At 33.6% G+C, this 22,069-nt stretch overlaps 1 protein-coding gene and 1 long non-coding RNA gene across 9 annotated transcripts in view; both read right to left on the reverse strand.

Moving 5' to 3' along the window:
• Window positions 1-3,608: 3,608 nt before the first annotated feature.
• On the reverse strand, window positions 3,609-10,272 carry LOC134727272 (uncharacterized). Its single transcript, XR_010108745.1, has 3 exons — window positions 5,474-10,272; window positions 4,654-4,721; window positions 3,609-4,266 (listed from the first exon to the last, which is right to left on the reverse strand). It is a non-coding gene; the product is annotated as an uncharacterized LOC134727272 (long non-coding RNA).
• A 1,449-nt stretch (window positions 10,273-11,721) lies between these two features.
• LOC134727280 (uncharacterized) overlaps window positions 11,722-22,069 on the reverse strand; it is a 40,602-nt gene continuing 30,254 nt past the window's right edge. For 4 of the 8 annotated variants that reach the window (XM_063591668.1, XM_063591661.1, XM_063591698.1 and 1 more), the window contains 8 exons: window positions 21,791-21,997; window positions 20,468-20,502; window positions 19,110-19,227; window positions 17,349-17,423; window positions 16,497-16,571; window positions 15,642-15,716; window positions 14,106-14,219; window positions 11,722-12,144 (listed from right to left, as the gene is read on the reverse strand). In XM_063591668.1, the coding sequence (XP_063447738.1) occupies window positions 11,984-12,144; window positions 14,106-14,219; window positions 15,642-15,716; window positions 16,497-16,571; window positions 17,349-17,423; window positions 19,110-19,227; window positions 20,468-20,502; window positions 21,791-21,997 (860 nt within the window). In that variant the 3' untranslated portion in view covers window positions 11,722-11,983. The remainder of the gene's footprint in view (window positions 12,145-14,105; window positions 14,220-15,641; window positions 15,717-16,496; window positions 16,572-17,348; window positions 17,424-19,109; window positions 19,228-20,467; window positions 20,503-21,790; window positions 21,998-22,069) is intronic. The other 4 variants (XM_063591671.1, XM_063591680.1, XM_063591685.1 and 1 more) reach the window with 4 other exon arrangements.

Raw genomic sequence — 22,069 nt, forward strand, 5'->3', positions numbered from 1 at the left:
GGCTGTGGAAGCAGACCCAAAAAGAAAAGACAGTAAGACAGAGATTGTCAGCCATCGTAGGAATAGTTTATGGGAAGTAAAACACAGACAGTAAAATCTAATTTAACAGATAGGTTTCATGCATGGCTTATTGGCAGGCAAATCTAACAGAAGTTGAATACGGACACAACACAAAATACAACACTAAATTGTGTGAATGAGGACATACTTAGTACGTCATACAGATGACCTTTCTTTTTGTTTTTGCTTAAAAAGGTACTGAATTTGAAAGAGCTTTTCAAGGCAAAACCCTCAGTTCAAGGGAATGATCATGCAATGCGAATGTTGAAATCATCTCCATATCATGGCAATTTGTAAGCAGCTTTTCTTTGCCATCAGTGTAGAAAAGATATACATAAACTGCGAATTGACAAGCTTAGGATCTAGTGTTACAATAAACACTATGCTAACTGATGAATACTAGAATGAAGAAGAAAGCTTCAATTGTAAGATGTAGTTTGCTTTGTAGGTGAACAGGAAGACAAGCGTGTAAGTCTTTCTGCCAGTACATAGCCTCTTACACTATTCAAGACCTCTATAATGCTCCCTGCAACAGCATATTGTAACTACACTCTTGCATCCTAGGCATTATTGTAGAGGACCAGAGAGCAACTAGGACCATAGAGAGGCAGTGTGTAGGGCCATCGTCGCATGGACACCTCATACAGATGACCTTTCTTTTTGTTTTTGATTGAAAAGGTACTGAATTTAAAAGAGCTTTTCAAGGTAAAACCCTGAGTTCAATGTAAGAATCAGCAATACGAATGTTTGAATCATCTATGATTTGTGCTTAATTTGTAAGCAGCTTTTCTTTGCCAACAGTGTAGAAAAGATATACATGAACTGCGAATTGACAAGCTTAAGATCTAGTGTTACAATAGACACTATGCAAAGGATGAATACTAGAATGAAGAAGAAAGCTTTAATTGTAAGATGAAGAAACATCATATGTAATTTGTGTGGAAATATGTTTTAAACGACTTCATTCCTGAAAAACCACTAGAGGACACACACTGAAGAAAACCTATATAATCGTGATATTTGTAACACAGCTTTCTCACAGTCACTATTTCTGAACACCCACAAGCAAATAAAGCAATCCAACCAAAAGCAATATGATTGTAACATATGTGGGAAAAGATTTGCAATAAATATATATGTTAGTGACAATAGGTGAAATTAGCCATTTAAAGCTTGAATCCTAGACAATAAGCTAACGCCTAGGCATTAAGTTATTGCCTGAATTTTTAGTCATTGAGCTTATTTCCTGAGATCTGATGATGATTATTTATCGTGTTGCTAAACAGAGTTTTATAAACAATATTATTTCCAGATATTAGAAAGTCACAAATTGATAGGAATAAAATCACAAATAATAAGTTTACAATTGTTAGAAGATGTAACTTTGAATAGAAATTTCGAAGATCCCAAAAAGTCCCAGATCTGTCAGATAATAGTATCAGTATCAGATTTGTAAAAATCAATAGAAGGCATGTGCAACAATCTGACAAAGGCTTGAATTTGTATTGCTCAACTTAATTTTAGTGATCTGTGTAGAATGCAATTAAATGGTACGAAAAGACTAGATACAAGACTGATAAAACCTGAAGTTATAAGAATATCTCTTGAGATTATAGCACAAAGACTTCAATATCTTGCCAAAGCAAAATATATCAATACAGAAAATAACCTTTTTCAAATATATTTTAAAACCACAATTCATTAACCATATGTTAATAGTAACAACACAAATTTATAAGACTTAATTCATTAAACCTAAATGTTAAAAAAAATATATAAGACAGTCATTGTAGTTATTGGACTTAGAATTGTTAATATTTTGTACCTTCATTTTGATATATATTATAAACTTATACATAGCATCTGGTAGGTTGATATTACCAACAATTTCATCTAAAGAAATTTCATAACTATTTGTAAGACTATATAAAAAATTAGTCATGCATGCCTCCTGGAAATATATTGTTATCAAAAGCATGGTATTTTTGTTTATTTTTTCTTAGCATGCAACAATACATAATTTGTCAATATTTTTTTGTTAATCAAGGCAGATCAAAATAATTAAGAGGCACAAGAAACCAAATGAAAATTCAATCCATCTGACTGCTTAGAAGGAGTTGTGCTTACAAGAAAATGGACAAACAGACAGATGGACAGGGTGATTCCTATATTCCCCTCTAATACTTTGTTTGTGATGGGTATAATAAGATTAATGTTAAAGTCATATCAAATATATATATAGCAGATATTTCATTAAAACCTTGAGTCATTTTGAAAGCCAAAGGATCCAAAATTAAACTTTTATATGATTTCAACAACATCTGAATTCTCAGGGCATTTTGTGTGAAACTTAAAGACTTACAACATAAATTCAATGATTAGTTTACCTACTTACAAAAGTTTGATATTTTAAATAAGATGAAAAATGTCATTGACAGTAAAATCTGATCTGACTTATTTAACAATCTGTATTAATACATTGAGTTTTGATTTATACATTAACCATTATTTTTCTACAATTCATAAAAAAGTTGGATATAAGGATTGACTACTAGTAAATCAGAGGCATCCTTCATACCTACTTACAAAATTTTGATATTTAAATAAGATGGCAATCGCCATTGACTTTAAAATATAATATGACCCATTTACCATTTTACAATTAATATTGAAACATTGAGTTTTGATTTTATACATTTACAATTATTTTTTTCTACAATCCATAAGAAAGATAGATATAAGGAGTACCTAAATTTTTTTACATTATTTGTTCATTAAGATGTTGAGGAACCAAAGTCCAAGAAAAGGAGGAGAGCACCAGATAACAGCTGTAATAGAAAAGCTGATTAAATAGAACTGAAGATGACGAAGGAGAACTTACTAAGGTAATAAAATTAAAACAATGATCACAAAAATATGTCTACTTTAAAAAATTGACCAAACACCATGTACATAAAATTACTGTATATGTAATAACATAATTTTGTCATTTGTTTGTTTATTTTGATCAAAACCGGTTTGAAACAAATCAAAAGTAAATTTTAAGATCTGACTAAATACCCATATAAGGAATTGTCTAAAATAAAAGTATGAAAATTACAAAGTCATTTAAAGACAAGCATTTCTCTATCATACACCAAAATGACAGAAACCAGCAGTGTTTGGCTTAAGTCCTGAACCATAAAAATTGAAAATAAAACAGACAATCATATGAATTGCTGCAAAAGACTGTACACAATTTCATACTGTACTTGTTCTATGAATGAATAAGCAAAACAATTAGTCAATTAATCTATCCAACAACAAAAGCTTCAAAAGAGAGCAACATTGCGTGGACTTAATATACCTTTCATAAAAAGGGAGATAAGCAATGAAAGTTAAAATGCCAAAAAGACCATTAACAAAGCTCAATTATTAAAGAAAATATCATTTATATTGCTAAAAGAACATATATGCTTATATATCTTCCTAAAGGCCAATTGGTGAATGGTAGTTTTCTGACAAGAGCTATGTTTAAACAATATTCTAATTTCTGCATTGTAGGGGGGGGCCTAGATCATCTTGAGATAATAAAACCAAAATCAAACAGAAATATATTTTACATTCCGTGATTAATTCAGTTTCATTGAGATAGAATCTATATTTTTATTTAACATATGTTTGTAACTTTCCTTTTAAATACAAGTTATTGAAGTCACAAAATATAAGTTTAACAAGGTTAATTTTTTAGTCATTAGCATATAGCACTTAGCTATTATCCAGTGTTGTCAGTGAGAGAAACTCACGATACACACATTCATTTACGTTAAGTTAAAATTATTAACAATTGAGCAAATACTTCAGTTTTAGTCAGGAAACTATATTTGTGGCCGATAATGTTGAATAGCAGCAAGACCGCCAAAATTTATGGTCATATAAAAATAGGGTTTCAAGTTTTTTGTATGTACTATTTTAACAATAATCCTTAAAGCTAATTAAAACAAAACTTGCATTTTACGCCAACATTTAAGCGTCAATTATAGTACCTTTAAACAAAATTTTATATAAGCTGTGGTAAACCTTTAATCATATATATTATAAGCATTATGGTAAAGCAGTAAAATACTTAGCATTTTCTGAGATTCTTCAGCTGCAGGGCTTTACAATGGTGAAATATTGACTAAAATATCTGCTGCAGGTCACAACTAAAAGTGTAGGAAAAATAAACTGCAATGAAAAAAAGTTGATGAATTATGAATCATTAAAAATATGATTTTGACTTAAACAAAATTATTACTCTAGTACAGGAGCCTGTAATTCAGTGGTTGTCTTTTGTTTATGTATTACATATTTGTTTTCTTGTCACTTTCTGTACATTAATTAGGCAGTTAGTTTTTATTGTTTGAATTGTTTTACATTGTCATGTCTTGGCCTTTTATAGCTGGCTAGGCAGTGTGTGATTTGCTCATTGGTAAAGGCTGTATAGTGTTAATTTATGTGCCAATTGGTCTGCTGTGGAGCCTTGTCTCATTGGCAATCATACCACATCTTTGGTGTATAAGATCTTCAGAAAAAATGAAACATTTATTTTTCATTACAAGTTTTATTTATTACCTTAAGTAGTTGTTACTTATCATATGGCACAAACATCATTCCTAAAAGTCAATTCTTGTTGGCCTCAGCTGAAATTTAAAATGTAGATATCATTAAAAAAGCTCCAAATTATCTCCCTTTGGTGCAAAAATGCCCAAATTGAATTATCTTTTTTAACTCATCGCTGACCTTTATTTTTTATTGTTTGTTTTCGAATATGATGTACATAAACTTAATAATTGTAAAATTTAAGAGATTTCTGTAATTTACTTCTTTTTTTTATTTCGATATTACCACTATTTCTCCTATTAGTTCAACAGAAAAAAAGGACATATACAAAAATGTATGCTTCTTTCGAAGGGAGATTGTGAGTGTAAATGAATGGTGACCCCTTTTTTTTTTATTTCATTTGTCTATTAAGTATAAGACAAAGTTCATTTTAAAGAAAAATATATCCATATCCTATATTAGATAAACAAAAATAGATTTAGACCCATGAGCCCCCTTAATAGCTCAGAAACCACAAAACCTAGGAAAAATCTGATTAATTAAGAACGTTAAATAAACAGCTGCCCCGTAAGCATATGATACATCTGTCTCATTTTCAAAGAATAACGTTTGATTACTTCTCAATGTCAATTGGTGAAAATCAAAAAGGAGCGTTAATCAATAGAATAATAAATTCAACCAAGTTTAATGAGAACTGCTTAAGGCATTTTTGAGAAATTGTTCCTAAACTGGAAAATAACCCTTTTTTAATTGAATAAAACCCAACAACTCGGATACTTTAAATTAAAACTGTCTGTTGGTTGAGAAATCAGTAGTCTGATTAAATACACACCTGTTTTTTCTGTTGGTGGAGGGATGATGATGCTGATTAATAACACACCAGGTTGTTTGTTGGTTGATAGATGAAAAGCTGTTTCAGTACAAACCATGATATCTGTTGATCACGAGATATGGAGGTCTGTATCAGTACACACCAGGCTATCTGTAAATGGAGCGATGAGGACGCTGATTCCGTACAGACCAGGCTGGCTGTTAGTTTTTAGATTAAAAGGCTGTTCCAGTTTAGACCAGGCTGTCTGTTGGTGGAGAGATGTGTAGGCTTATTAAGTCGATACTAGATTGTCTGTTGGCTGAGAGATGATGCTGCTGATGAAATTTAAACATGGTTATCTGTCATGGAGAGATGAGAAGGCTGATTCAGTTCACACAAGTATGTCTAATAATGAGATGTGCTAATGTTGATTCAGATCACACCATGCTGTCAGTAGTTGGAGATATGATGATGCTAGTTCAGTACACATTAGGCTGTTTTTAGCTTAAGAGATCATGATGTTGATTCAGTACCCACCAGGCTGGTAATTCGGTATATGCCAGACTGTTTGTTCGTAAAGAGATGATGATTTTAATTCAGTATGTACCAGATTGTTTGTTGGTTGAGAGATGAAGATGCTGAATTTATATATACCAGACTGTTTGTTGGTTGAGACATGAGGATAGTCATTTAGTACATCCCAGACTGTTTGTTGGTATAGAAGATAATGCTAATGGAATATTTGCCAGACTGTTACTTGGTTAAGAGATAATGTTCCTTGTTTAGTTTATGCCAGACTGTTTGTTGGTTGAAAGATGATGATGCTAATTAGGTATATGCCAGACTGTTTGTTGGTTGAAAGATGATGATGCTAATTAGGTATATGCCTGACTGTTTGCTGGTTGAAAGATGATGATGCTTATTCAGTATATGTCAGACTGTTTGTTGGTTGAAAGATGATACTAATTCAGTATATGCCAGACTGTTTGTTGGTTGAGAGATGATTTTGCTATTTCAGTATATGCCAGACTGTTTGTTGGTAGAGAGATGATGAGGCTTGTTCAATATATGCCAGACTGCTAGTTGGTTTAGAGATGAAGATGCTAATTCAGTACACACTATGCTGTTTGTTAGTTGAGAGATGATGATGCTAATTCAGTATATGCCAGACTATTGTATGTTAAGAGAAATGGTGCTTATTCAGTATAAGCCAGGCTGTTTGTTGGTAGAGAGATGATTATGCTAATTCAGTATATGCCAGAGTGTTTGTTGGTTGACAGATGATGATGCTAAATTCGGTATAAGCCAGACTTCTCGTTGGTTGAAAGAGTATGATGCTTATTCAGTATATATGCAAGACTGTTGTTGGTTGAAAGATGATGATGCTAATTAGGTATATGCCAGACTGTTTGTTGGTTTAAAGATGATGATGCTTATTCAATATATGCCAGACGGTCTGTTGGTTGAGAGATGATGATGCTTATTCAGTTTATACCAGACTGTTTGTTGGTTGAAAGATGATGCTGTTTCTTCAGTTTATGCCAGACTGTTAGTTGAAGGATGATGATGCTTATTCAATATATGCCAAACGTTTTATTTGTTGAAACATGATGATGGTTATTCAGTATATGACTGACTGTTGGTGGAGAGATGATGATGCTTATTCAGTATATGCTAGACTGGTGACTTGTTGAGACATCAGGATGGTAATTCGGTATATGCCAGACTGTTTGTTGGTAAAGAGATGATGATACTAATTCAGTAAGTTCCAGAATGTTTGTTGGTTGAGAGATGAAGATGCTGAATTTATATATACCTGACTGTTTGTTGGTTGAGACATAAGGATTGTCATTTAGTACATCCCATACTGTTTGTTGGTATAGAAGATAATGCTAATGGAATATATGCCAGACTGTTTGTTGGTTAAGAGATAATGTTCCTTGTTTAGTTTATGCCAAACTGTTTGTTGGTTGAAAGATGATGATGCTAATTAGGTATATGCCAGACTGTTTGTTGGTTGAAAGATGATGATGCTTATTCAGTATATGCCAGAGTGTTTGTTGGTTGAAAGATGATACTAATTCAGTATATGCCATACTGTTTGTTGGTTGAGAGATGATTTAACTATTTCAGTATATGCCATACTGTTTGTTGGTTGAGAGATGATTTTGCTTATTCAGTATATGCCAGACTGTTTGTTGGTAGAGAGATGATGAGGCTTGTTCAATATATGCCAGACTGCTAGTTGGTTTAGAGTCGAAGATGCTAATTCTGTACACACTATGCTGTTTGTTAGTTGAGAGATGATGATGCTAATTCAGTATATGCCAGACTATTGTATGTTGAGAGAAAATGATGCTAATTCAGTATAAGCCAGGCTGTTTGTTGGTAGAGAGATGATTATGCTAATTCAGTATATGCCAGAGTGTTTGTTGGTTGACAGATGATAATGCTAATTCGGTATAAGCCAGACTTCTAGTTGGTTGAAAGAGTATGATGCTTATTCAGTATATATGGAAGACTGTCTGTTGGTTGAGAGATGAAATTGTAATTCAGTATAAGCCAGACTGTTTGTTGGTAGAAAGATGATGATGCTGAATAAAAATATGCCAGACGGTCTGTTGGTTGAGAGATGATGATGCTTATTCAGTATATACCAGACTGTTTGTTGGTTGAAAGATGATGCTGTTTCTTCAGTTTATGCCAGACTGTTGGTTGAAGGATGATGATGCTAATTCAGTATATGCCAAATGTTTTATTTGTTGAAACATGATGATGGTTATTCAGTATATGACTGTTTGTTAGTTGAGACATGAGGATTGTCATTTAGTACATCTCAGACTGTTTGTTGGTATAGAAGATAATGCTAATGGAATATATGCCAGACTGTTACTTGGTTAAGAGATAATGTTCCTTATTCAATTTATGCCAGACTGTTTGTTGGTTGAAAGATAATGATGCTTATTCAGTATATGCCATACTGGTTGTTGGTTGAAAGATAATGGTGCTAATTCAGTATATGCTAGACTGTTTGGTGCATGAGAGTTGAGAATGGTAATTCAGTAGAAGCCAGACTGTCTGTTTGTAGAGAGATGATTATGCTAATTCAGTATATGCCAGACTGTTTGTTTGTAGGATTATGACGATGCTAGTTCAATATATGCCAGACTGCTAGTTGGTTTAAAGATGAGGATGCTAATTCAGTACATACTATGCTGTTTGTTGGTTGAGAGATGATGATGCTAATTCAGTATATGCCAGACTGTTGTTTGTTGAGAGATGATCATGCTAATTTAGTATATGCCAGACTGTTGTTTGTTGAGAGATGATGATGGTAATTCAGAATATGCCAGAGTTTTTGTTGGTTGGGAGATGCTGATGCTTATTCAGTATATTCCAGACTGTTGTTTGTTGAGAGATAATGATGATAATTCAGTATATGCTAGTCTGTTGGTTGGTAGAGAGATGATGATTATAATTCAGGATATGCCATACTGTTTGTTCCTTGATATATGATGATGCTTATTCAGGATATGCTAGACTGTTGGTTGGTTGAGAGATGATGATGGTAATTCAGGATATGCCATACTGTTTGTTCCTTAATATATGATGATGCTTATTCAGTATATTCTAAACTGTTTGTTGGTAGAGAGATGGTGATGCTGATTCAGTTAATGCCAGACTGTTGGTTTAGAGATGAGGATTGTAGTGCAGTACAACTAGGATGTTCGTTGGTTGAGAGATGATATTCCTTATTCAGTATATGCCAGACTGTTTGTTGGTAGAGAGATTACGATGCTCATTCAGTATATATGCCAGACTGTTTGCTGGTAGAAAGATGATTATGCTAGTTCAATATATGCCAGACGTTTGTTGGCTGAGATATGATGATGCTTATTCAGAATATGCCAGACAGTTTGTTGGTTGAGAGATGATGATGCTAATTCAATATACGCCAGACTGTTTGTTGGTAGAGAGATGGTTATTCAGTACACACTAGGCTCATGATTGGGTGAAAGAAGATGATGCTTATTCAGTGTATGCCAGACTGTTTGTTGGTAAAGAGGTGATGATGCTTATTTAATATATGCCAGACTGTTTGTTGGTTATGAGATGAGGATAATAATTCAGAATAAGCCAGCAGGTTGGTTGAGAGATGTTGTGGCAATTCAGTTTACAGAAGACTGTCTGTTGAAGGGGATATGATGATGCTGATTCAATTTACATAAGACTGGCTGTTGGTGGAGAGATGATGATGCCGATTCAGTTTACATAAGACTGGCTGTTGGTGGAGAGATGTTGATGCTGATTCAGTTTACATAAGACTGGATGTTAGTAGAAATATGTTGATGCCGATTCAGTTAACATAAGACTGGCTGTTGGTGGATAGATGATGATGCCGATTCAGTTTACATAAGACTGGCTGTTGGTGGATAGATGAGAATGCCGATTCAGTTTACATAAGACTGGCTGTTGGTGGAGAGATGATGATGCCGATTCAGTTTACATAAGACTGGCTGTTGGTGGAGAGATGATGATGCTGATTCAGTTTACATAAGACTGGCTGTTGGTGGAGAGATGTTGATGATGATTCAGTTTACATAAGACTGGCTGTTGGTGGATAGATGAGAATGCCGATTCAGTTAACATAAGACTGGCTGTTGGTAGAGAGATGATGATGCTGATTCAGTTTACATATGGCTGGCTGTTGGTGGAGAGATGATGATGCCGATTCAGTTAACATAAGACTTGCTGTTGGTGGAAATATGATGATGCAGATTCAGTTTACATAAGAGTGGCTGTTGGTGAATAGATGAGGATGCCGATTCAGTTAACATAAGACTTGCTGTTGGTGGAAATATGATGATGCAGATTCAGTTTACATAAGAGTGGCTGTTGGTGAATAGATGATGATGCCGATTCAGTTTACATAAGACTGGCTGTTGGTGGAAAGATGATGATGCTGATTCAGTTTACATAAGACTGGCTGTTGGTGGAGAGATGTTGATGCTGATTCAGTTAACATAAGACTGACTGTTGGTGGAGAGATGTTGATGCTGATTCAGTTTACATAAGACTGACTGTTGGTGGAGAGATGTTGATGATGATTCAGTTTACATAAGACTGGCTGTTGGTGAGGAGATGAGAAAGCTGATTCAGTTAACATGAGACTGACTGTTGGTGGAGAGATGTTGATGTCGATTCAGTTTACATGAGACTGGCTGTTGGAGGAGAGATGTTGATGTCGATTCAGTTTACATGAGACTGGCTGTTGGTAGAGAGATGATGATGCTGATTCAGTTTACATGAGACTGACTGTTGGTGGAGAGATGATGATGCTGATTCAGTTTACATGAGACTGGCTGTTGGTGGAGAGATGTTGATGCCAATTCAGTTTACATAAGACTGACTGTTGGTAGAGAGATGTTGATGTCGATTCAGTTTACATAAGACTGACTGTTGGTAGAGAGATGTTGATGTCGATTCAGTTTACATAAGACTGACTGTTGGTAGAGAGATGATGATGCTGATTCAGTTTACATGAGACTGGCTGTTGGTAGAGAGATGTTGATGGCGATTCAGTTTACATAAGACTGGCTGTTGGTGGAGAGATGTTGATGTCCATTCAGTTTACATAAGACTGACTGTTGGTAGAGAGATGATGATGCTGATTCAGTTTACATGAGACTGGCTGTTGTTCGAGAGATGTTGATGATGATTCAGTTTACATAAGACTGGCTGTTGGTGGATAGATTTTGATGTCGATTCAGTTTACATGAGACTGACTGTTGGTAGAGAGATGAGGATGCTGTTTCAGTTTACATAAGACTGACTGTTGGTAGAGAGATGTTGATGCCGATTCAGTTGACATAAGACTGGCTTTTGGTGGATAGATGATGATGCTGATTCAGTTTACATAAGACTGGCTGTTGGTGGAGAGATGATGATGCCGATTCAGTTTACATAAGACTGGCTGTTGGTGGAGAGATGAGGATGCTGTTTCAGTTTACATAAGACTGGCTGTTGGAGGAGAGATGTTGATGTCGATTCAGTTTACATAAGACTGGCTTTTGGTGGAGAGATGTTGATGCCGATTCAGTTTACATAAGACTGGCTGTTGGTGGAGAGATGAGGATGCTGTTTCAGTTTACATAAGACTGGCTGTTGGTGGAGAGATGTTGATGCTGTTTCAGTTAACATAAGACTAGCTGTTGGTGGAGAGATGTTGATGCCGATTCAGTTAACATAAGACTGACTGTTGGTGGAGAGATGAGAATGCCGATTCAGTTAACATAAGACTGACTGTTGGTAGATAGATGATGATGCCGATTCAGTTTACATAAGACTAGCTGTTGGTGGAGAGATGTTGATGCCGATTCAGTTTACATAAGACTGGCTGTTGGTGGAGAGATGATGACGCAGATTAAGTTTACATGATACTGGCTGTTGGTGGAAAGATGAGGATGATTACAGATTAAGAGGCCTATTACAAGTCAATCTATTATATGGAATGCATGATATTCAGAATGCTCACATACTTTGGAGGGTTTTCTTAAGTTTCTTTGAAATTTTTTCTCTGTAAACTTTTCTATCATTGAAGATTTTTGTCTTGATGGCTGTTATCCTTTTTTTAATTTCAATATCTTGAAGGATTGGATGCTTCTGAAGAAACTCTCTTACATCTTTTGATCCTGAAAAAAACAACAATCTTGTTCATTGGCATAGTTATTCATTAAGCATACAGAAAAAAAAATTGTTGGAATTTATTTTACAGAGTTACCCATAATGTGCATTTGATAAGGCAGTGTCTATTGAAATGTGGCTGACTTTTATATTTGATGTTATATTTGTTTACTTTTTTCTCCTTTTTGCTTTATTTTTATTTTTTTATTCTTTGGGCTACTTTTACAATCTCTTAGTGTTGTAATTTAGTTCTAAGGTATCCATGCCTTTCCCCTGTAGAAAAAAAAGTTGAGGGCCAGTTGATGGATTATGTGGTGGACAGTTGAGGGTTAGCTGTTATAGGTTGCATTTCTGTAAATATTGACAATGCAATTTCCCATAGGAACTCCTTTTACGGCTAAAACTGTACTACTTTTACTATGAAGTTTTGTTTATCCTAGAATTGAAAGTTAATATTCACCAAAATTTTTTTCAAAGGTAAAGATATAGAGCTGTGCGGCATATTTTCAACTTTTCTTTGCCCTGAACTTTTCAGAGTTTTAACTAACACTAATTTTCTTAACTACCCCCACCTCAAATGAAAGGTTACAACAGATTTTAATGTAAACAATATGCACAAGTTTATTTACTGCTAACATTCCCAAGTTATGTCTCTGTGAGGTGGATCACAGAGAACACAACTGGGAACCAGTATGTAAGCAAAATTAATTTTCTACAAGTATTCAAGATCTCCCCAAAAGAGGCATGTTTTGAATCCAGGTAGCCCTCAACTGGCCCTCAACTATTTGCTCAACTGATAGCCAGCTAGCCCTCAACTCTTAGTTCAACTGGGGTCAGCAGGCCTCTACGATACCCTTTTTTCAATTTGTCCTACCAAAATTTACTTGTCCCAATGATATTGTTACTTGTCCAAAAAATTTCTATTAAAAAATAACCTTTTTACATTTTTAGTTGATAAAAGGAACAAAACGAATTTAAACAATAGACAGGATTTGATGTATTTCTTTTGATTTGAAATACTTTTCAAAAATACGAGTCAAGTACAACTAAATCTAGTCATGTCACGGGACTAAGGTTCTAGTTTTTCATCAATGTGAGTCTCATCAGACTCTAAACAAGAGGCACCATCTGATAGGCCTGTACACTCATTGGATTTGTATCCTGCTTTTTTTTTAAGTTGAAAAAAGTTTATTGAAATGCAATCAATAAAAAGAAGATAAGGTCTGATTGCCAATGAGACAACTCTCTGCAAGAGACCAAATGACACAGAAAACTATAGGTCACCATATTGTCAGTATTGGTTTTTTTTCTACTTATGATCAAATATGAGTTTGTGAATTTAATGGTAAATTAAAAAAAATATTTTTGTGAAAAAATTACTGGTATGGTATTTCTTATAAGGAACAGAATAATGTAGCAAAATGAGGTACTGATTTGTCTTGATCCCAAAATATCTCCTGCCTTGCCAAACTGTCTATCAATCATGTCTACTAAATATGTTTTCTCAGTGCCAAACTGTCTATTAAAACTTGAGGTGACGAACTGTCCTGTTAAGTTACCTGATCTACAAAACGCATCATTGATTCGGATCAGTAAATACCTTTCACCTGTTAAAAAGTATCTGACAAAGAACCAGTTGAAAATAATCAATTGCAAGTAAACATGTTGAAGAAAAAAGTTTTGCATTTAAATAAACAGAATGCAGAAACATGTCAAATTAATATTTGTTTTCGTGTTTTTTGTTTATAATAACTTTGTTCTTCAAAGTTGGATTACATTTATTTTCTGCTGAATAATTGTGCTTGTCCTTCGATACAGCTTTTACTTGTCCGACTTTTTTCACCTCTGGTACCGGGCAATCGGACAAGCGTTATTGTCGAGCCCTGGTCCAGTTGAGCAATGCAGTTGGCTTAGTGATCATTTTTCTGTATAGGTTTTGTATTTGATAATCGATAATGCAAAAGTTTACCTGGCAATGACCCTTTGTTGTCCAAGCTAGATGTATCTGTAATGTATCTCTTAAAATAAACATCCACTACTTTAGTATTCTCTTCAGTCCATAATTTATATTTTCTTTTTGTTCCTATAAAATATTCAATTACAAAGCTACTTGTTTAATAATTGTAATCACTCATAAATCAAGTTACCTAAAATCTCCATAGATTTTGGGTTTGAAATAAATAACAATTTGGACATCAACCTTTTAATTTCCATGAATATAAATTCTGAAAACCTGCAAAATATTTATTCTAATTTATAATTAAATGTTGATGTTCAAATTCTAATGTATATCTATATCGTTCATCAGTTGCATAGACAAATTCCAATACAATATTAATTATCACTACAGTAGTCCCTCTATGAAACAGCCCCACCCTAGAACGGCCACCTCCCTTATTGGTCCACGTTAGGCTTATAATTCTGCAATTATATGCAGAAGTACCTCCCATGTATAGCCAATTCCTTTATCTGGCCAGTGGCTAGGTGTTTTCATGCTAGATTTGAAAAAATTAGGCCAGCTAATGTTCTCATGTAAAACAGGCTTTGGTATTTTGTACAGGCACATAACATTGACAAGAAAGATACTTCCTATAGTTTGATAAAAAATTTGTGTATGATTGTAAATTCAACAGTTCAGGGAAACTTGCAACATCATTTGGTGTGGGGGAAACATAGATCAATGATATTGTAATATATAGAAAATCAGATGGGTCAGCTATTCAAAAATTGCATCAACAGAAAAATTGTAAAATTGCTATGAATAATGATGAAACCAATAGGAAAACTAACATGTTCATGGATATTTAATTTCATGGTTTTGCCAAAGTCTGCATTCACACTTATGGATTTTTTTTTTATTTGTTGAACATTTGATTTTGTGGATTACCTGTACCCACCAAATTCACAATGATTTGTATCCAACAAATAATAATGCATCCACAGAAGTTCTAATTGAATAAATTTGACAGGAAAAATTTAAAAGTTTAAAACAGAGGAAAACTTGTCAAATTGTTAACATAATACTGTGGATTCATTATTATTCGTTAGATACCAATTTTCGTGGGTTTTGTGGGTACAGGTGAACCACAAATTTCAATGTTCATATTATCATTAGGCTCTGTATACAGAGATTGGCAAAACCAAGAAATTAAATATCCACGAAATTGCAAGTTTTCAGCAATCCACAAAAATTGATACCAACGAAAATAAATGAATCCACAGTACGCGTTTTTGCCACAAAACAAATGTCAAGATCTTGCAAATCTACTGCACAATATTGTGCAATTGAAGATTTCTTCTTCTGAATCATTTGACAGGAATTTGGAATACACAGGGTCCATTTTACAAAGGGTATTTTAAGAAAGACTTTGAAGTGAAAAAAATAGGACTTTAGTTTTAGCTGAATGAAGAGGAAACCAGTTTATTCAGTGTCAGTTTACTAAGGTTTGACTGTTTGAGATAAAATTATTATTGCAGCTTTAGTGTCAATGTTATAGAAAGTTACCTTTTTCTGCCTCAGGTTTAGTTGGAACTTTCTGAAGTTTTGCAGCCTTGTTATCATCATATGTTGAACTTTTCCCTAAAAATAACAATAACTCAACTATATAGTATGATGCAATCTATAATACTCTTTCTCAGTCATAAGAACTTTCCATCATTACCGAACTGAACAAAGAAATAACACGATGGGTGTCGTATACGGTGCAGGAAATGCTTACCCTTCTAGAGCACCTGATTTCACTCCCGGTTTATAGTGGAGTTCATGTTGTTTCTTAATTATTATTTATAATTGTTGATGTAAATGTCCTTTGGTTTTGTGAGTCTTTGTTTACTCCTTGGTTTTGATTGTTATTGTCTTCCTTTCTTTCTATCTATATTTAAGAAATAAGCTCCATCTGGAGGTTTTTTATATTACTGCTGAGGTCAAACTCTAAACAGTTGGAGCAAGATTGGACAAAATTTTCAAGCTTGAAATGGTGTGAATTTGGAATGTGATCAATTTGTCAAATAGACCTCTGTAACATCAGTCTCTGATTTGACACTTTCCCTTTGTGTTCATTGTTTCTTTTTGCATTAGAATCCTTGTGTTATCTGAGTTGTGACACAAGAGATTAGTTTTGACAAGTAATAATTGATGTAAATAAGAGTATTGAGACTAAATCATTAGACAGGAATTTGGAATACACAGGGTCCATTTTACAAAGGGTATTTTAAGAAAGACTTTGAAGTAAAAAAAATAGGACTTTAGTTTTAGCTGAATGAACAGGAAACCAGTTTATTCATGGTCAGTTTACTAAGGTTTGACTGTATGAGATAAAATTATTATTGCAGCTTTAGTGTCAAAGTTATAGAAAGTTACCTTTTTCTGCCTCAGGTTCAGTTGGAACTTTCTGAAGTTTTGTAGCCTTGTTATCATCATATGTTGAACTTTTCCCTAAAAATAACAATAACTCAACTATATAGTATGATGCAATCTATAATACTCTTTCTCAGTCATAAGAACTTTCCATTATTACCGAACTGAACAAAGAAATAACACGATGGGTGTCGTATACGGTGCAGGAAATGCTTACCCTTCCAGAGCACCTGATTTCACTCCCGGTTTATAGTGGAGTTCATGTTGTTTCTTAATTATTATTTATAACTGTTGATGTAAATGTCCTTTGGTTTTGTGAGTCTTTGTTTACTCCTTGGTTTTGATTGTTATTGTCTTCCTTTCTTATCTATGTTTAAGAAATAAGCTCCGTCTTGAGGTTTTTCATATTACTGCTGAGGTCAAACCCTAAACAATTGGACCAAGATTGGACAAAATTTTCAAGCTTGAAATGGTGTGAATTTGGAATGTGATCAATTTGTCAAATAGACCTCTGTAACATCAGTCTCTGATTTGACACTTTCCCTTTGTGTTCATTGTTTCTTTTTGCATTAGAATCCTTGTGTTATCTGAGTTGTGACACAAGAGATTAGTTTTGACAAGTAATAATTGATGTAAATAAGAGTATTGAGACTAAATCATTAGACAGGAATTTGGAATACACAGGGTCCATTTTACAAAGGGTATTTTAAGAAAGACTTTGAAGTAAAAAAAATAGGACTTTAGTTTTAGCTGAATGAACAGGAAACCAGTTTATTCATGGTCAGTTTACTAAGGTTTGACTGTATGAGATAAAATTATTATTGCAGCTTTAGTGTCAAAGTTATAGAAAGTTACCTTTTTCTGCCTCAGGTTCAGTTGGAACTTTCTGAAGTTTTGTAGCCTTGTTATCATCATATGTTGAACTTTTCCCTAAAAATAACAATAACTCAACTATATAGTATGATGCAATCTATAATACTCTTTCTCAGTCATAAGAACTTTCCATTATTACCGAACTGAACAAAGAAATAACACGATGGGTGTCGTATACGGTGCAGGAAATGCTTACCCTTCCAGAGCACCTGATTTCACTCCCGGTTTATAGTGGAGTTCATGTTGTTTCTTAATTATTATTTATAACTGTTGATGTAAATGTCCTTTGGTTTTGTGAGTCTTTGTTTACTCCTTGGTTTTGATTGTTATTGTCTTCCTTTCTTATCTATGTTTAAGAAATAAGCTCCGTCTTGAGGTTTTTCATATTACTGCTGAGGTCAAACCCTAAACAATTGGACCAAGATTGGACAAAATTTTCAAGCTTGAAATGGTGTGAATTTGGAATGTGATCAATTTGTCAAATAGACCTCTGTAACATCAGTCTCTGATTTGACACTTTCCCTTTGTGTTCATTGTTTCTTTTTGCATTAGAATCCTTGTGTTATCTGAGTTGTGACACAAGAGATTAGTTTTGACAAGTAATAATTGATGTAAATAAGAGTATTGAGACTAAATCATTAGACAGGAATTTGGAATACACAGGGTCCAATTTACAAAGGGTATTTTAAGAAAGACTTTGAAGTAAAAAAAATAGGACTTTAGTTTTAGCTGAATGAACAGGAAACCAGTTTATTCATGGTCAGTTTACTAAGGTTTGACTGTATGAGATAAAATTATTATTGCAGCTTTAGTGTCAAAGTTATAGAAAGTTACCTTTTTCTGCCTCAGGTTCAGTTGGAACTTTCTGAAGTTTTGCATCATATATTGAACTTTTCCCGAACAATAACAATAACTCAACTATATAGTATGATGCAATCTATAATACTCTTTCTCAGTCATAAGAACTTTCCATCATTACCGAACTGAACAAAGAAATAACACGATGGGTGTCGTATACGGTGCAGGAAATGCATACCCTTCCAGAGCACCTGATTTCACTCCCGGTTTAAAGTGGAGTTCATGTTGTTTCTTAATTATTATTTATAATTGTTGATGTAAATGTCCTTTGGTTTTGTGAGTCTTTGTTTACTCCTTGGTTTTGATTGTTATTGTCTTCCTTTCTTATCTATGTTTAAGAAATAAGCTCCATCTGGAGGTTTTTTATATTACTGCTGAGGTCAAACTCTAAACAGTTGGAGCAAGATTGGACAAAATTTTCAAGCTTGAAATGGTGTGAATTTGGAATATGATCAAGTTAGTTATACATTACTATAGACTCGTGACACAATAAATGTGGTCGGAGAACTTTATTTGAGTTACCATATAGCAACGATCTATTTTGTCCCTAGCAACTTATTCCAAATTCATTAGTGTTAATTAGTTTAACTTCCATTTAGAACATACATGTGTAAGTAAAACTTCAAAACACTTAACAAAACAACTGTTGAGCTGCATGGAAAGTTTGTATTTCGGATGTTCAACCTGACAGGATTTAAAAACATTGGCACCTGATGTTCAAGGGACTTGTTCTTTAAATAGGCCAATTAGATGTGCAACATTGAAAAGTAGCAAAATTGATTACAAGAACACAGCTTGACTCACTATCACATTATTTACCCATTCATTTAAAAAAAATTAATAACAAGTTATACAAGACAGCCATTGTTCTAAGTTTAAACTTACTTTTGTTTGTTCTTCTCTCTACTTGCTCCTCTGTATCACCAGATATCATAGAATCATTTGAAGAACATGGTTCATCTTCACAATCTCTTATATCACTTACATCTGTTGTATTTAAAATCTAAACAGAAAACAAACTTAAGACTTGTTGACTATTTTATTAATTGTGACTGTTTATTTAACGCATCATGTAAACGTAGCGGAATTTGATGAGACTGTTATTAAAGTGAGAGGGTTAGCGCTATAGAACCAGGTTTAATCCACCATTTTCTACATTTGAAAATGCCTGTACCAAGTCAGGAATATGACAGTTCTTGTCCATTCGTTTTTGATGCGTTTTGTTTTTTGATTTTGCCATGTGATTATGGACTTTCCAAATTGATTTTCCTCTGAGTTCAGTATTTTGTGATTTTACTTTTTAAAGGATGTACATTGACCTATAACGGTTTACTTTTATAAATTGTTATTTGGATGGGGATTTGTCTTATTGGCACTCACATCACATCTCCCAATATCTAAATACTCTCAAAACTTTCCTGTTTAAGATGTATAAAATATTTTATGGAAGAACCTGCAAAATCTGTTATGAAAGTGCGTATGTATTCTGAAACATAGCAATTGCAGTAAAGCCTCCACTTTCAAGATTCATAGCATACAAGACATCCAAATATACTTAATACTTTTGAACTTGACATAAAATGTAAGAAAGAATGTTTAAACAACAGCTGTCAGAATGACAAGAAACCAGACTTTTTTTACATCTATTTGGGTCCCAGCATTTTTCAATATCACAAGGACCAAAATCCTGCACAGGAATAGTGACAATCATCAATACAAAACAGTTGTTTTACATTGTCTTATCAGGCCCTTTTATAGCTGACTATCAAGTATGGGGCTTTGCTCATTTTTGATAGCCGTATGGTGACCTATATTTGTTGATGTCTGTGTCATTTGGTCTCTTGTGGACAGTTGTCCCATTGGCACTCATACCACATCTTCATTTTTATATTGACCTCCATTTTATCATTACTAACAACATATTAAAATTTGAAAAGCTTTGCTTTGAAGGATTTATGAATAAATGCACAAATACAACTGGATATGCCATTTTTCAATCTTTCAAGAACCATAGCTCATGAACAGTGAAAGTGAAAATCCTTCATATCAAGCATGACCTCCATTTTGTCATCTAATGAGTAAAAATATTTTAAAATTCTACAAGCTTTTTTAAAAGGTTCCTCAGTTTATGTATGATCCATCTTTTTTTCAAAATCACTATAAAACATTTATGTACCTTGTAAATATCAAGTACTGACAAAAATACAACATGTATTATTAACTAGCTATAGGGTGATATTTACCATGTGGGATCTCTCAGATTCATCATCACTACAGTCTGAAAAAAACCACCAACAGTTTGATATCTAAATGTTCAGAATAACATATTGGAGATAAACACAAATAAATGGAGATTGTCATGTTGTGTCCATAAATGATGCCCCTGTTTAAAAATTATAAAGGGACATAGCTCAAGAACTTGAAAAGTGACACTACCCAAACATGTACTTGTTCTGGTTTTTTTTGGCAAACAAGTATTGTAAATTGTGTATAGGTCTCATAATGTTTGGTAGGGACAAACTTAAGTAATAGAACAGAAACTAAAAATTATGCAATTTTTCCATTTTTAACCAGATTATGATTCAAATGATGCAACCAAATTTCATCTGTGTTTGTGGTAAAAAGTATTGTGTATAAGTTTTCTAATGTTTGGTTTAAGCAAACTCAAGTCAGAAAACAGAAACTAAAATTTTTGCTATTTTTCTATTTATAAAGGGCCATAACTGTGAACGGTAAAAGTGACACCACCAAAAGTCATACTTGATCTGTGTTTTGTGTAATAAACATTGTACATAACATTTGGTAGAGGCAAAGTTATGTTTAAAATTTTGTAATTTTCCCATTTATAAAGGGACAGAACTCTATAATGGTTAGAGTGACACTACCATCATTCAAACTTGATCTGTATTTTGTGATAATACACCTTGTGTACAAGTTACATAACATTTGATTGAGGCAAACTTAAGTTAGAGAACAGAAACAAATTTTGAGAGGTACGTAGGTACATTCAGACAAGGGTAAAATCAAATGTCCCCCTGCTATAGTTTGGGCATACAAATTACCAAGCAAAGTTAACATTTTTATGTCAACTTACAGGTATGGATTTTTAAAGAAAGTATTGACTCTTACACCTTTTGAAATGTTTAACCTTCCAAATCCCACTCACAAAATTCACATGCACGATTAACCACTCCATTGACTTATACACTACCCAAATGGAATTAAATGGAAAAAAATTTATGCATGCATGATCATCCCAAAAAATGTGCACTACTAGGGTGACTACATAAATACAGATGTCATATCACGGAGATAATGCATATTCCAATTAAAAACAGGCCCATTTAAAAAAAAATCACCAAAAGCACCAAAATTAAACGTCCTGAAGCTCCTGACATTGAAGTATACAAATTTTCAGTAGGTCCCACTATCCAGTTTGAGAGGACAAAAAAAATTATGGATGTTTATATAGAAGATGACGCCAAATTAAAAGAAACTTGACCTATTGGATAGAAGGCGCTTAAAATAGATTTTTGCATGAAACATATTATTTTCATTCTTCATACCTGGAAGTAAATCAAAAACTGATTCAGCTGCCAGCCAAGCATCATCTGTGAAGTATTCTTTTGCTGCATCTTGTAGCATCAGATCTTTCATGCAGCTTGCAGCTCTTATTTTTTCTGGTCTTTGTTCTACTTCATCTTCCTCTATCAATCCTTTTCCTGATATTGCCCTTACTGCAACATTATCATCCACCAGTTCATTCAAAAAGTCTGAAATCAAAAGTAATCAACATTTAAATATTTCTGTTATTCATTAACAACATAATATTTTTGATCTTATTG

The sequence above is a fragment of the Mytilus trossulus genome, chromosome 1 (genome assembly GCF_036588685.1).
Source record: "Mytilus trossulus isolate FHL-02 chromosome 1, PNRI_Mtr1.1.1.hap1, whole genome shotgun sequence".
NCBI classification, from domain to species: Eukaryota; Metazoa; Mollusca; class Bivalvia; order Mytilida; family Mytilidae; genus Mytilus; species Mytilus trossulus.